The 16,285-nt window shown below is 35.1% G+C and overlaps 1 protein-coding gene across 1 annotated transcript; it reads left to right on the top strand.

The window, feature by feature from the left end:
- Positions 1 to 10,857: 10,857 nt before the first annotated feature.
- Positions 10,858 to 15,753, top strand: LOC120166906 (phosphoenolpyruvate carboxykinase (ATP) 1-like). The gene is made up of 12 exons (XM_039176074.1): positions 10,858 to 11,136; positions 11,222 to 11,400; positions 12,357 to 12,510; positions 13,526 to 13,610; positions 13,715 to 13,815; positions 13,911 to 14,209; positions 14,321 to 14,494; positions 14,591 to 14,656; positions 14,742 to 14,920; positions 15,033 to 15,202; positions 15,268 to 15,436; positions 15,510 to 15,753. The coding sequence occupies exons 1-12, from the start codon at positions 10,889 to 10,891 to the stop codon at positions 15,651 to 15,653; spliced, it is 1,968 nt and encodes a 655-aa protein (XP_039032005.1). The 5' UTR covers positions 10,858 to 10,888; the 3' UTR covers positions 15,654 to 15,753.
- Positions 15,754 to 16,285: the final 532 nt, after the last annotated feature.

The raw sequence follows: 16,285 nt of genomic DNA, 5'->3' as shown, positions 1-16,285 counted from the left end.
ATCACAAAAGGCATTATTTCGCAATTTTCGTAAAGATAAAATACCATAAAATAAAACAAAATAAAAGTGAAAAGTGGTGAAAAATAATCGAAATAAATAATCGTGGAACAAATAAAATTATCGAATATAAAACAACATTTATGTGGAAAATCCTTGAAAAGACATCTTCCCTTAAGTTGGGAGAAGTCTTTGTAGAGTTCCCTCAAAATAAAAATTTCTCTTTTTTTTTGTATATTAAAAAACATGTTGATAAAACAAGGTGGAATTAATAATACTAATATGTACATAAATAAGGGACCAACATGTAAAAACAACAAATTTGAAAACATAATAATAACCCCATAACAAGTCATGTCTAGTTTACAAATATCACATAATATATTATTAAAACAGAATATAATTTAATTACAGACCCTTATTAGGTAATAATTTCAGGACCAAAACTTAATGTAGTCAAAAAGCAAGGACTAAAATGGAAATAAAAGAAAAGTCAATCACAAAGTTAAAACCAATGGCCAAAATTAATAAAGAGTGAAGTACATGGATTACAAACATAAATAGAACATGCATTTCCTTTATACAATAGCTAGTGACTAAAATGAACCAACAAGAAAATATATTGCATATGTAAAAATAAACTAAAGTAGGATGGCCCACGCATAAATATAATACAAAAATATTTGAAAGCAAATAAGGACAAAATTAAAACAAAAATAAAATAGGTTCTAAAACTAGAATGATGAAATTTCATTACAGTGACCAGATTACAAACATTACAAAAGCTTGAAGGACCTAAAATGTAATTGTCCCCCAAACAATGAGAAACACAGAGGAAGATTTCGAAGCTATGGGACCTATTCTGCTATTTACCCATTTAGCAAAAACACAGACCCTCTTCTGGCAAAACGTCGTCGTTTCACGCATGGGTTATAAGAGGCTTGAAAATAAACCCTAAATAGATTTACTTCCTCATTAGTTTCAACCCCAAAACACAAGAGCCCAAAGCTCTCCTCCATTCTCTGTTTCCCTTCGCCGTGAAGAAAAAAAAAAGAAATAGCCATGGTTGTGGCCGTGAGGCGACGTCGATATCTTCGAAAACAAATATACAAATAACCCTCAACCTCACCCTTCACTCTCCCTTTTCTGAAAAACCATCCCCTACCCACTCAAACCCTAAATCGAGACCCACAAAACCAAGACCCATTTCACCTTCGATAAGGCTTTTCTTCTCCTCTAATGAGATCCACGACCACAAGGCGATGAGAGGTAAGGTTTTTTTTTCTATTTGGTTTCTGTTGGGTTTTCTTTTTCCATTTTTTCAGAATATTTTCCCTCTCCTCCTTTTTCCTCTATTCGAATGTCCCCCCTGTCCTTTATTTTCTTCCCTCCTCCTTTTATTTTATTGTTCATTGTTTTGCTGAAATGATGATCTAGGGGTAGGATATGATTTTTTCTAGATTTTTCTCTGTTAAATCCTGAAAAAATTAGGATTTAACTTATTTTTTTATTGGGGTTTTAGACTTGATTTAATTTATGACTGATTTGGTGTTGAATGGAGATGTTGATGACAACTTGGGTGCACTGTTCGTAGGTTTCGGTAACGACGATAACATGGGAGTGTCGGTTATGGCCAAGCGTCGGTTAGGGAGATGAAGAGGCGGCGCGTACATCACACGCACCTATGAACGGTCCAGATTATGTGCACAGTGGCGGATGACTGTTGATATAAATATTTAGGGTTTTTGATACCTTAACTAGTCAGATCTGGGTCAGGATACAGTTGTAGTTGGGCTTTGGGTCGGATCTTGGTTGTAATTGGGTCTGGTTTAGGTTGATTTCCTGGTGTACTGTTGGGCTACTGGGTCACTTGTAGTGGGCTTTTGTAATAGGCTTCGGGTCTGGGCTTCTTTGTAACTTAGGCATGCAAAAAGTGTAATATGTAAATTAATAATAAATAAAAAATAATAATATAATAATTTAATAATATTTTTATAGACCCGAACAAAAACGAGTGTCTATAGTTGCCCCTCTTTGCACATTCTTGTGTTAACAAGAATATGGCAAAGACGAAAAAGACAACTAATTTTTGTTCGGTTCTCTTTTTTTTAGATTTGATGTGTTTGTTTGTGGGACGACACGGCTCATACGTGATGAAGAGGTCTGGTCGTCTAAGGGTGACATGGCTCCTACGTGATGAGGAGATTTGGTCAGTGGATGACACGGCTCATACGTAATGAAGAGATCTGGCCATCTTTAGGAAGGGTGATAACACAGTTCCTACGCGATGAGAACGACTGGTTATCTAGGGGTGACACGGCTCCTACGTGATAAGGAGGTCTGGTCGGGGAGATGACACAATTCCTATACGATGAGGATGACATGTCATCTTTATTGATGATAACACGGTTCCTACATGATGAGGACGGTAGGTCATCTTTAGGAAGGGTGATAACACGGTTCCTACGTGATGAGGATGGCTGGTTATCTAGGGGTTGACATGGTTCTTACATGATGAGGAGGTCTGGTGGGGGATGACACGACTCTTACGTGATGAGGAGGTCTGGTCAGGGGATGACAAGGTTCCTACTTGATGAGGATGGCAGACCATCTTTAGGGATAATGATTTCAAGGAAATCTGACTCAAATATGATGCTTCAAGAGAAACTGTCTCAAAAGAGACAAAATTCGTTTATAGGGAAACGATCTCAAAGATGTTTGTTTTGTTTCAAGGGAAACAGACTCAAAGATTTTTTTAAACAAATTGTCTCAAGATACAAAATTTTGTTTCCAGAGAAACATACTCAAAGATTTTTCAAAAGAAACTATCTCGAGAGACAAAATTTGTTTTTAAGAAAACTATCTCTAGCGAGACAACAATTTGTTTCGAGAGAAACAAAATCAAATGATACTTCAGAAGATCTAATTGTTCATATCAGGATGTTGAATCCTTAAAGATGCCCCAACATTCGATGTTGAATCTCCAAAGATGCCCCATCATTCATCGTTTCTTGCTTCAACACTGACTCTAAGCATGAGCTTTGTGTCTGAGAGTCATATGTCAACAACCAAGATCCACTCCAGAGAGATTGTCTTGTTTGAAAAGCGTTTTTCTTTCTCTTTTATTTTCAAGAGTCTGAGAGTCATATGTTTAATCAAATATTCGAAAATATTGCCCCTTTCTAGGTTTTACAATTGACAAATCATAAAACAAGAGCTCATTGGATATCAAAGAATTAATTACACTGTTAATCCTTCAATAAATTATAGCTATTTGAAAAGTGTCAAGATTATTGCTATCTTTGAGAAATGGTTACGTAAGGAAAGGATAAAAATGTCTCAGGTTGTTATTTTTGGTCAAAGGTATGGTGGTCTCATTTATTTGATGTTCACTGGTATGATGGAGTAGCTTATGTACTCATCTATTGGAAGTGTTCTCCGACTCTCAGCTCTCATGTTCTCATTCAGGTTGTGCAATGCCTTATCAAGGGATTTGTGTGATCGCCTCCTATGCAATAGTTATACCATCTTCATAGTCGAGCTGCCTTTTTAGATTTTCAACTCGAATCCTCCTTTGGTTTCAAGACGTTATTCAAAATTTACGTCTTGAACCCCCTTTATTATTTTTCTCTATCATGCATTAAAGATTTTAGAAAACCTTTTGTAAATAAAAGATTAATCCTGATGGGCGGGATGAGATCTGAAGATAGTCTCTTATGTTTAGAAATCCATGTATGATTAGAAGGGACTTTTAAGGCACGTAGTGTAGGCCATGGTTCATGATTATGAAAGAAAGGATAAAAGGCCCAAACAAGTGTTTAAGGGTAATTGAACCAAGGATTAATTCATTCTGATGCTTTCAATCTTGTATTTCTCAATTTGAATATGCTCGTATATGTATTTCTCTTGATGTTCTATGATATTCAAGTGAAGTGATTCTGGAATGATTGTGCTTGATCAATCTCATAGTTTAAAACTTGATGTGTCCTTTGACTCGAGAGAATCTTTGCATATGCTTCTTGTCTCTTTCTTTCTTCTTTTTATTCTTTTTCTTTGATTTTTTCTTTGATTTTTTCTTTGTTTTCTTTGTTTTTTTCTCTTCTTTGATTTGATCTTTGCACTCTGTGTTTAGTTCACCTTTCGGTCTTCTCTTTATTGATACCTTTACTCATACAAGCAAATTTCTTTCACCTTGCCCCCAGTGTAGAAGGTGACCCTTGGTTAGGGTTGAATCAGAAAAAAATATCATTCAGGCTCAAATGGGGACACAATGGATATATTTTCTCATTTTGCGAAAGGATAAAGAAAGAATGTTGTTCATCATTTCATACACGAAATTCCTTACAAAATAGGTATCCCCAAGGGATAGATATTGAGGATTAATTCTTATTCATATAAAAACAATATAATTAATGCATGGCATAATTATTTTGAATTATTTTTTTTCTTCTTGCTCCAAGTATGCCTCAATTGTACAAGCTCATCTTTAGAAAATAATGCGAGATGCCCCATGTTATGTCTTTTTTAGGAAAGATCATGTTCAAGTGAACATCTTGTACTCAATTTCTTCAGGTTTTATTGGTAGAAAAATGTGGGTTTTACGTCTAAGAAGACGATGGTAACTTTATTAGCTCAAAGAAAGGTTTGCATTTTTGTGTCTCGAAAAAGATAAAAGCAATGTTTCAAAGTCTCAAAGAAAGATGATGTCAAAATTTGGTCTTTTGGTAGTGACCATGAATTATTTCGGGTAAAAAAATTGAGAGGTTTTATTTTGGGGTTTTGGACAGGATCAGAAAGGTCTAATCTTGCCATATGTCAAAAATATATAATTCTTGAAGAATTAAGAGAATTCATAATTCATTTGATATTCAAATAACTAAAGATTAAAAATTGTTCAATTATTCAACCTTAGAAGGTAGTATAAGTTCAATCATTAAGATTAAAAAATATTTAAGCAAATATTAAATACCGAAAAAAACGAGTTCAAACAAAACAATGCTCTCGATGCAAGTGGTAGATGCAATGCCCCAATCATTATTCGATTGTCTATGCCCCTGAATCCATCAGGTTTTGGATCTTACGCTTTAGTGCCTTACAGTTTTCAGAGGAATGTCTGGAGCTTCCTATATGATAACTACACATGGCTTCAACATCATAAACCTCAGGATATGGGGACTCTTTTCTCAGATCATCTTGGAAGGCTTAGTCCTACGACAAGCAAAATAGCTCCCACCGTACTTATTACAGATTCTTTCTTTAATTTGTTCGTATCTTGCTTCTATTCTCAATGTGATGTCATGTGATTAGGACCACTTCATCGAATCCTTCACAGATTAATTACATGTTTTTATGAATGATGTATGCAAAAATGCTTGAATAAATGTAGTGCAGAATGTAAATGCAAAAGGTATCAATTTCCAAAAGTAATTATTCTTAGAAAGAGTTATATTCCTCCAAAAGAGTTTTCATCTATACAAGAGAGATCAATCTATGAATGTAGTTTGGCCCTTTGATTTAGCTCTATGATCTCAGTCATGATCACAACAACTTTCTCTTTTTTCAAAAAATGACTCTGAATCCAGACGGTGAGTAGTTGAGCACAGCCTCTTAGTCGACTGACGAAGAAATCTGCAACAGCAGTCTCCACGTGGAACAAAGTCTTTGGGAATATCACCATACCATATAGCTAGAGCAAATGTGTCTAATCTCTTATATTCATTTGTGTGCTCGAGTTTTACCTTCTTGAGACAACGCTACGGAAAGACACTCGCTTTTGTTGAATGTGTTATTCTATCCAATCTTCAGCTCTACTCGTAATCTTCACAAGCTTGCTTTTGAAGGATTGGACTTTCGGAAGTCTGGAATGAATTCTATCTACCTGGAGGCTTTCAAAGTTAAATACAGCATTATATTCTTCTATTGTTGGTGTCAAAGCTTGTCGGTTAAAAGTGAAGTAATTGTATGCAAAATTCTGACATTGGATCAGATATTTAAGCAATGGTTCATCTATCTTTGCATAGAGGGGTTGAGTCATGTCACCCTATTTCTTGTAAAACTTCTCATTGGTAGCTACTCTCCCAAATCTCTATCAGCTTTTGTAAATCATTCTTATTGAAATGGAGATTGACATCTGTGGACATATATGATACATAATCCCCAGAAAACTATCTCCTTTTGCCCTTTCCGTTTATTCAGAACAAGCTTGGACTGTCAAATTGGGTTCTTCCTTGTTATGAAAACTTTTTTCCATTTTAATGGTCACTCTTGTAATCTGATGATTACTTGGTTAATCAACACCTTTCTTTTATTTATGATGATCATGCATAATGCAAAGATGCAAATACAGATGCAGAAATGATGATCCTCTGAAATGCAAGAAGGATGAAAAATGACACAAACAAAAGAAAAGAAATAAGTTAGTAACACAAACAAAAAAGAAAAACAAATTAGTATCAACATATAATCAATAGAGTTGAAAGATGATATCTACAGATAAATATACCACATACCCAATCATGATATCAACCCGAGCATGCTTTTATTAGATAGCAATCCTACCCAAACATGCTTTCTACCCAAAATAATTATTTTCAATGAAATGATCCTAATCGCATGGTATATAGTCTGCATGCTTTATTCGAAAAATAAAATAATACAGGTAAAAAGAAGAGGTTTAGTGTCATTTCTCCTTTATGTACACTTATTCGGTACCTACTGACAGACAGAGGTTCGATATGAATTTTATCGGGGTGACCGTTCTACGGTTCAGTATATACATGGTTTCGGCTTGAACAGGAAAAGGGTACCAAAATTTTCCTTGTTGGTGCCTCCTTAGGCTGCCATCCTGACCCATTACAGACTTGTGCAGATTGAGTTCAATTCGAGAGAATACATTCCCCTGTGTCCATGCGGAGAAACAATTTATCTCACGTAGACATAAGGTATATGAACCCCAAAGGTTACTAGCTAAAACCCATGCGGAGAAACAAATTATCTCACGTAGGCTAAGCTTTCATCTCAACTTAAAAGGGACAAAGCTGGTAAGAGAGCTTATGGTATGTAAATATACGTGCTATGTGTGAGGAGAAACTCACAAACCCTTAAAAATGAAAAAAAAAACACACACTCTCACACATTCCAAAATCTGTTCAAATTTAAAAATCACTAAAATCAAAAATCAATTAGTTTAAAAAATAATATGTTGAAACTTAAAATAAATAAAAAGATCGTAAATTAAATAAAATTTAAATTTGTAATTCCCAAAAATAAAACAACGTATAATTGTTTATGGCCTGACTCTCGAAGTCTTCAGCAAGCTATCATAATGTTTCCCGCGGGGATCTGTTAGATTTAAAAAAATTAGTTTGGGGAATGTGATGAAATTTAGGTTTGGAAAATAGTTTGATTTTAGAGTCTCCACCAACCATTAAGTTAGGTAGGTTGGAAACCTTAAATGTTAAAAAATGGTCTATGTTTTACCAAAGATTCGTTTTTAAGAGTTCAGGAGTCGGTTACGTGTGGGGAAGGGTGAGCACCCCCACAACGCCCAAATTTTGGTACCCAAACGATTATATATTGTTGAAATATTGAGAGTTACAAACTCGAAAATATATTTAAATTACAATCCTTTTATTCATTCGAATTTATTTAAAAAGTGTTAATTTTCGAATAATTAATGCCCTTTTAAGTGAATAACCTTCGGGAAAACACTTCCTTTACAGTTAGGAGTCTTTCCCATAGATTCCCCTCACAAAAGATATTATTTCGCAATTTTCGTAAAGATAAAATACCATAAAATAAAAGTGAAAAGCGGTGAAAAATACTCGAAATAAATAAACGTGGAATAAATAAAATTTATAGAATATAAAACAACATTTATGTGGAAAATCCTTAAAAAGACATCTTCCCTTTAGTTGGGAGAAGTCTTTGTAGATTTCCCTCATAATAAAGAATTCTCATTTTTTTGTATTAGAAAACATGGTGATAAAACAAGGTGGAATTAATAATACTAATATGTACATAAATAAGGGACCAACATGTAAAAACAACAAATTTGGAGACATAATAATAACATCATAACAAGTCATGTCTAGTATACAAATATCACATAATATATTATTAAAAAAATATAATTAGTTACAGACCCTTATTAGGTAATAATTTTAGGACCAAAACTTAATGTAGTCCAAACAGCAAGGACTAAAACGGAAATAAAAGCAAAGTCAATCACAAATTTAAAACCAGTGGCCAAAATGCATACAAAGCAAAGTACAGAGATTACAAACATAAATAGAACATGCATTTCCTTTATACAGTAGCTAGTGACTAAAATGAACCAATAAGAAAATATACTGCATATGTATAAATAAACTAAAGTAGATGGCCCATGCACAAATATAAAGAAAAAAATATTTTAAAGCAAATAAGGACTAAATTACAACAAAAATAAAATAAGAGCTAAAACTGGAATGATGAAATTTCATTATAGTGACCAGATTACAAAAATTACAAAAGCTTGAAGGACCTAAAATGTAATTATCCCTCAAACAGTGAGAAACAAGGAGAAAGATTTCGAAGCTACGGGGACCTATTCTGATATTTACCCATTTAGCAAAAACACGCAGACCCTCCCCTGGCAAAACGTCGTCATTTCACGCATGGGTTATAAGAGGCTTGAAAATAAACCCTAAATAAATTTAGTTCCTCATTAGTTCCAACCCCAAAACACGAGAGCCCAAAGCTCTCCTCCCATTCTCTAGTTTCGTCCACCGTGAAGAAAAAACATAAATAGCTACGACCCCCATCGTGAGGCGAGGACGATAGCTTCGAAAACAAAGATACAAACGACCCTCAACCTCACCTTTCACTCACCCCTTTCTGAAAAACCAACCCCTACCCACTCAAACTCCAAATCGAGACCCACAAAACCAAGACCCCTTTTACCTTCGGTGAGGCTCTTATTCTCCCCCGATGAGATCCACAACCACCAGGCAATGAGAGGTAAGGTTTTTTTTCCTATTTGGTTTCTGTTTTGTTGAATCTATTGAGTTTTCTTTTTTCCTTTTTTTTAGAATACTTTCCCTCTCCTCCTTTTTTCTCTTTTCGAATGTCCCCATCTGTCCTTTTTTTTCCTCCTCCTTTTATTTTATGGTTCATTGTTTTGCTGAAATGATGATCTAGGGGTAGGATATGATTTTTTCTAGATTTTTTCTCTGCTAAATCTCGAAAAAAATCAGGATTTAACTTCTTTTTTTAATGGGGTTTTAGACTTGATTTAATTTGTGACTGATTTGGTGTTGAATGGAACTGTTGATGACAACTTGGGTGCACTGTTCGTAGGTTTTGGTGATGACGACAACGTGGGAGTGTCGGTGGTGGCTCACGCGTCGATTGGGGAGATAAAGAGGCGGCGCGTGCGCGGTCTAGATTATGTGCACGGCGGCGGCTGACTGTTGAGATGAACATTTAGGGTTTTTTTTATACCCTAGCTGGTCGGATACTGGTCTGGCTCCAATTGCAGTTGGGCTTCGGGTCTAGGCTTATTTGTAACTTAGGCCTGCAAAAAAGTGTAATATGTAAATTAATAATAATAATAATAATAATAATAATAATAATAATAATAATCTAATATAATAATTTAATATTTTTTTGTAAATTCGGATAAAAATGAGTGTCTGAAATTGATATGATTTAATATTTTTTAAAAAAAGAAATTCATAATATATGTTCTTTTATTTGACACATTCGAAAATAGGATGCACTTAAAGCTATAAATTAGGCGGCCAAACACCTCCCAACCCATATGAGGTTTACTAATTTCACGCAGGTAATTGCAAACACAATACTTTTCTTTAGTAAATATAAGATAGTATCCGTTCAAATATAACTTTCAATCATTTAATATTGAACATTTAAACTTTTGATATTTATGGTGTTCGAACTTGAAAAACATACTAGTTGTTCAATAAGAGAAGGGCGATAATGCATTTGTGCTCTAGAGAAAAGTTACGTAACAAAAAAAAGGACAAGAATGAACTTGTTCTAGAGAAAGGTTAAAGAAATAAATAAAAAAAGGTGAGAATGCACTAGAGTTTTAGAGATTGGATAAGAACTAACCTTCTTAATCGTATTCGTATCTAATCCATATAATATATTCTCTAATATTAGGGACGAATGTAAGATTATATATAACAAGATGAATTTTTAAAATTTTAAGATAGAAACTTTTAACATTTTATGGGAAACTAGGTTATCAATATAGAATACAAATATATATATATCTTTTGGTCGGCAAGATGATTTTATTAGAATAATCGAATAAGTTCATCCCTGATTGTATGTTTCATTAAAAACTTCCATAGTCCTAAATAGAATAAAAGAATACATATAATCAGAACAAACAGTTCAAAAATCAGACCATAAATCTATCTCCAATAGTACGAAAATACGATACCAAGAACAATCTGTTAACAACGAAAGCAGCCACAACTATCCAACATACCACACTATCAGTACACAATCCGTTCAACCACGATTCATTTCTCTCTAGGACATTCCAATGGTGGAGCAAACTTAAGAACCTTATCAATCTTCTAGAGCATTCTCAAAATGGAAGTTAGTTTTCATCTACCGTTGATTCTTTTGTTTTTTTAGAACTAAAACAGGTTTCTATCCATTATGTCTGAGTTGTTACAGTTTTTCTCGGGAAAATATTGATGAACAAAACAAAAAAAAGAAAACTCAAAATTTAGACAGTCTTGTCTTTTCGGTTTTTTAGAGCATCAAAATCGGCTAAATTAACGTTGTTGTTTTCTTTTTTAACTATATAAACCAGGAAGATTATTGCACCGGGAAAGAGTTTTTGTAAATATAGTGATAACATAGAGAAGAAATGGCAGGAAATGAAACGGGAGGAGCATCGCCGGCGTCAAGGACTCCATTGAAGAGTATACTGACGGAGAAGGCAAAGGGAATACCCCATGATGTTGATGGAACGGTTAAGGCTCAGACATTAGATGAGCTTCACTCATTGCAGAGGAAGAGATCTGCTCCAACTACGCCTCTCCAAGGGACCAACGCCACCGCCTTTGCTAACCTGTCGGAGGACGAACGCCAGAGGCTGCAGCTCCAGTCCATCAGGTACGTACGTTCACATTATTTGAAATAATATTACTACAAATATGAAAATGATTACCATTAATTGGTGGACTTATTCTGGGAGCAGTGCATCTTTGGCATCAGGGACCAGAGGGACGGGGCCAAAGGTGGTAAGAGGTGAACCCCAAGGCGGAAAGTCTCAGGCGGTGGCGCATGTGTCTCACCACCACCTAGAGGCACCGGTCATTAGCGTCAGTGACAGTGCTTTGAAATTCACACATGTTCTGTACAACCTCGCTCCCGGAGGTGTTACATATAAACTAAAGGATTAATATAAAAAAATTGTCTAAACTATACTATTTTTTTCACTATTTTTTTCTTTTGGTGACTAAATTTTTTTTTCCGTTAGTTTAGGTAACTAACATTATAAATGTTATCATTTTAAGTGTTCCAACTATAACGATTATTAAAAATTTCCATTAAATGACACTCCACCGTTGCCATTGTCGTCAACCACCCCACCGTTGCCACTGTCGTCGGCCACCTACCCATCGATCGACAGTCATTGTTGTCGACTATCCCCTAATTGTTACCCCACTACCGACCAAACCCCTTTTAAGATCAAAGTAAATGGCGGCTGCGTCTTGAACCTACAAAAGTGGTTTCGAATATGTGGTTCCAAATGGACGGAAAATGCCTTTTAATATCCTGTAATTAGAGGATATTATATGGGTGGCTTCGATATCCTGCAATTCGAGCGGCAATAGTGGGTTTAAGAATTACGGATTTGAAGTGTTTAGGGATTTAAGGGTCTAGTAAAACTGACGGTATGGGTGATGATGCCCGGCAAGGGATATGGAAAAGACGGCGGCGACAGTTGTAGCCGGAAAGAAAAATAGTAAAGTTAGGGTTAGAGATTTTAGGGATTATTTTAAGAATATTTTTTGATAATTTTAAAGAAATTATAGTATTTTTTTAAATATAATTATATTTTTAAGTTTTTTTAAAATAAAATTTTTAAAATTATCAGAATTCGGCACGTGCTATTTAACAAATACTTTTAACATTCGTTACAGTCGAGATACTTAAAATAATAATGTTTGTAGTGTTAGGCAACTAGATTGATAAAAAAATTTAGACATAAAAATGAAAAAAATTATAATTTGAACAATTTTTTATATTAAGTTTAAACTAAACTATATAAGATTAAAAGCCTTCTAAACTGAAATGATGATTGAGTTATGTTATATGTATGGGTGCAGAGTTGTATGAACAGGCCCTAAAATATGAGAAAGGATCTTTCCTTACATCCACTGGTGCATTAGCCACTCTCTCCGGAGCCAAGACTGGGCGGTCTCCGAGAGATAAGAGGGTTGTTATTGATGAAATCACCCAAGATGAGCTTTGGTGGGGAAAGTAAGTTTTTCTTTCCTTTTAGACTCTTAGAGACGATATGGGTAGAGTTGAGTTTTTTATTCACTCGATCTGAAAATTAAATTCTTTTACCTACATATGATCTGATTCGAATAATGACAAAATTAGCACGTCATATTTATTGTGATTGTTGAGCTTACTATATTTGTGTAATGACATAATTAACCTTTAATGTTTGTTCAAAAGATTATCTTATCATGTAATTTTTTTGGAACATTTTAGCCTATGAAATTTCAATTTATGATCAAAATAGACTATGTTGAATAGAAGTCGTTAAGGGACTAATAATCAACACATGTTGTTGACGTTATATTTTTATGTGTTTAATTGGTGATATGATATATATCACATGATTACTTTGGATGATGTAACATATTTCATGTTAACACTTTGAATGATATGATATATGATATATCAACAATTTAAACACATTTGAAATGTTACGTTAGTAACTAACAATTTTCACCTAACAAGAGTTATTTTGACCGCAAATTAAAACATTGAAAGCTAAAATGTTCCAGAAAAAAATACAAGATAAAATGATCATTTAAGCAAGGGTAAACTATACGAATAATCCCTTTTGTTTAGGGTCTGTCCAACTTTGGTAACTAATTTAAAAAATTAAGGGTAAATGGTCCATAACATTATTGGTCCATCTGATTTAAGTTTCTCCATCGTTAATCCTTAATATGTGACATAGCTCAGGGACTAAAATAGAACTGGAGTTAACGACTGAGAGATTAAAATCGAACGGACCAATAACGTTAGAGACCATGTACCCTTGATTTTTAAATTGGTAATTAAAATCGATCAGACCAAACATAAAAAAGACTATTGGCATAGTTTACACTTTAAACAAACGTTGAAGGTTAATTTTATCATTATACGATCCCAATAAACTCAACAATCATGACAAATATGACCTGTATAATAGTAATTTAGATTATTTTTTTCTGGGTGTTGAATGATAAATAGAAACTAATAAATGGGACGACAGGGGCTCACCCAACATTGAAATGGACGAGCATACCTTCATGGTGAACAGAGAAAGAGCGGTGGATTATTTAAATTCTCTAGAGAAGGTGAACTTTTCATTTTATATAGCTTAAAATCAATTATACAAAAATCATGCTGGGTTTTTCCTTTAATTTGTCCTAATGTATCAAAATAAAAAATGATTTTCCAGGTTTTTGTGAATGATCAGTTCCTGAACTGGGATCCAAAGAACAGAATCAAAGTCAGAATCGTCTCTTGTAGAGCCTATCATTCATTGTTCATGCACAATATGTAAGCAAAACAACAACAATTTATAGTTTTATTTGCCGTTTGTAGAATTTCCATGGAGGAATAGGGTAACCATCGGATAATCGGGCTGATTGCAGGTGTATCCGACCCACTATAGAAGAGCTAGAGAATTTTGGTACCCCAGATTTCACCATATACAATGCTGGACAGTTCCCATGTAACCGTTATACACACTATATGACATCCTCAACTAGCATAGACATTAATCTAACTAGGAAGGAAATGGTCATTCTCGGCACCCAGTACGCCGGCGAAATGAAGAAGGGCCTGTTCAGTCTCATGCACTATCTCATGCCGAAGCGTCAAATCCTCTCCTTACATTCTGGCTGCAATATGGGGAAAGATGGAGATGTTGCCCTCTTCTTTGGGCTCTCAGGTATTGTATCGTTGGATCGAAAGGTCATGTCCCTGGTGATAGTCTGCTAATACTTTGTTCTTGAAGCCTTAATGCATATGTATCATTTTTCTGCAATAATTTTCTTAACAGGTACTGGCAAGACTACACTTTCAACCGACCACAATAGGTTTCTGATCGGAGACGATGAACATTGTTGGAGTGACGAAGGGGTGTCAAACATCGAAGGTGGTTGCTATGCCAAGTGCATTGATCTTTCAAAGGAGAAGGAGGTTGATATCTGGAATGCCATCAAGTTTGGCACTGGTGAATCACTCTATGTACTCTTCGTTCTTTACATTATTTTACCTGGGATACAATCATTGTTCTCATATTGACCCTTTTTTTTCTTTGTTTATGTAGTGCTGGAAAACGTTGTATTTGATGAACATACAAGAGAGGTGGATTATACGGACAAATCGGTTACAGGTAATGGAAGATAAGATAATATGCAATAATTATGGCAATGAGTCATTTTACACATGATCTTTAATACGATTTTCTGTCTTCGAAGAGAACACTCGTGCCGCTTACCAGATTGAGTTCATTCCAAATGTCAAGATACCATGCGTCGGTCCGCATCCTAAGAATGTCATTCTTTTGGCTTGTGATGCCTTTGGTGTTCTTCCACCTGTGAGCAAGCTGAGTCTGGCACAAACCATGTACCATTTCATTAGTGGCTACACTGCTCTGATATATTTCTATGTCCCAGCCTGAAACATGTTTTCCCATGTCCTGTGTTGGTTTTATACAATGCTTGGGAGTCTTGCATCGTTCGATTGAACTCGGTTGATGATCCATTTAGGTTGCAGGCACAGTAGATGGTATTAAGGAGCCAACAGCAACTTTCTCAGCTTGCTTTGGAGCAGCATTTCTCATGCTGCATCCAACTAAGTATGCAGCCATGCTTGCTGAGAAAATGCAAAAACATGGAGCAACAGGATGGCTTGTCAACACTGGCTGGTCTGGTGGAAGGTAAATGCTGACCATTCCTGTATAAAGTTTAATCAATCAATGAGTTTCGGTTTCTTTTCGTGCAGCGCCGGGTCTGGGAACCGTATAAAGCTACCGTACACTCGAAAAATCATCGATTCCATTCACTCTGGTACCCTGTGGAATGCAACTTATGTGAAAACCGAAGTGTTTGGCTTAGAGATCCCCAATGAGATTGAGGGAGTGCCTACAGAAATCCTGCGTCCAGAAAATGCTGTAAGTTTCCCTTGGCCAACCTGTTTTCGAGTACCGTTTTCGGATTTTACTGAACTAGGTCCTTGGATTGCAGTGGGCTGATAAAGAGGCATACAAGAACACTTTGTTGAAATTGGCTGGCCTGTTTAAGAGTAACTTTGAGACCTTCACTGAATACAAGATCGGCGAGGACAACAAGCTGACTGAGGAGATCCGAGCAGCTGGTCCAACCTTTTAATCTCTCAACCAATGAAGAAGCCAAGAAATTACTATACCAGAAAATAAAGACTAATGTCTGTAGTATAAACATGCAAGTTCTTTGTGGGATATATTATTATAATATATTTTTTGTTAGGATCAAATTTGTGTAAAATGGTTTACATTCATACTCAATTTTGATTGTAAATGTCAATGTAAGAAAGAGCACGAAAAAAAATAAGACCAACACCATTGGCATAAATTGTAGTAAAGATACTTGTAATCGTCATTTCACTGGAGCTTCTTGTTGAAAAACAATCGTATACCATGATGGTTTATAATAGTGTGTGGCTTGTTTCTAAACTATTAAGTACCAATCATGCATATACCGATGCAGGGCTTAGTTAAACATACACCAGTAGGGGTAAACGTTCGATCGAGTCGAGTAAAAAAATTTCAAATTATTTGAGTCGAGTCTTACTCACCCCTATACACCAGCTCGTGTTATGTACACGATCATGACTACTAAATACCACCAGCTTCAAGGTATAGCTTAAACCTCTTTGTTTCATTACCTATAAGAACTGTCTCGATCAACTTGGATTACTTGTTTATTGGAGGGCGGTGAAGAAACTTTGAAAGAGAATTGAGAAAATACTATCGCTAACGAAA

The sequence above is a fragment of the Hibiscus syriacus genome, unplaced genomic scaffold, assembly GCF_006381635.1.
Source record: "Hibiscus syriacus cultivar Baekdansim isolate YM2019G1 unplaced genomic scaffold, ASM638163v2 tig00111650_pilon, whole genome shotgun sequence".
NCBI lineage: Eukaryota > Viridiplantae > Streptophyta > Magnoliopsida > Malvales > Malvaceae > Hibiscus > Hibiscus syriacus.
This window is presented reverse-complemented; position numbering and strand designations above follow the sequence as displayed.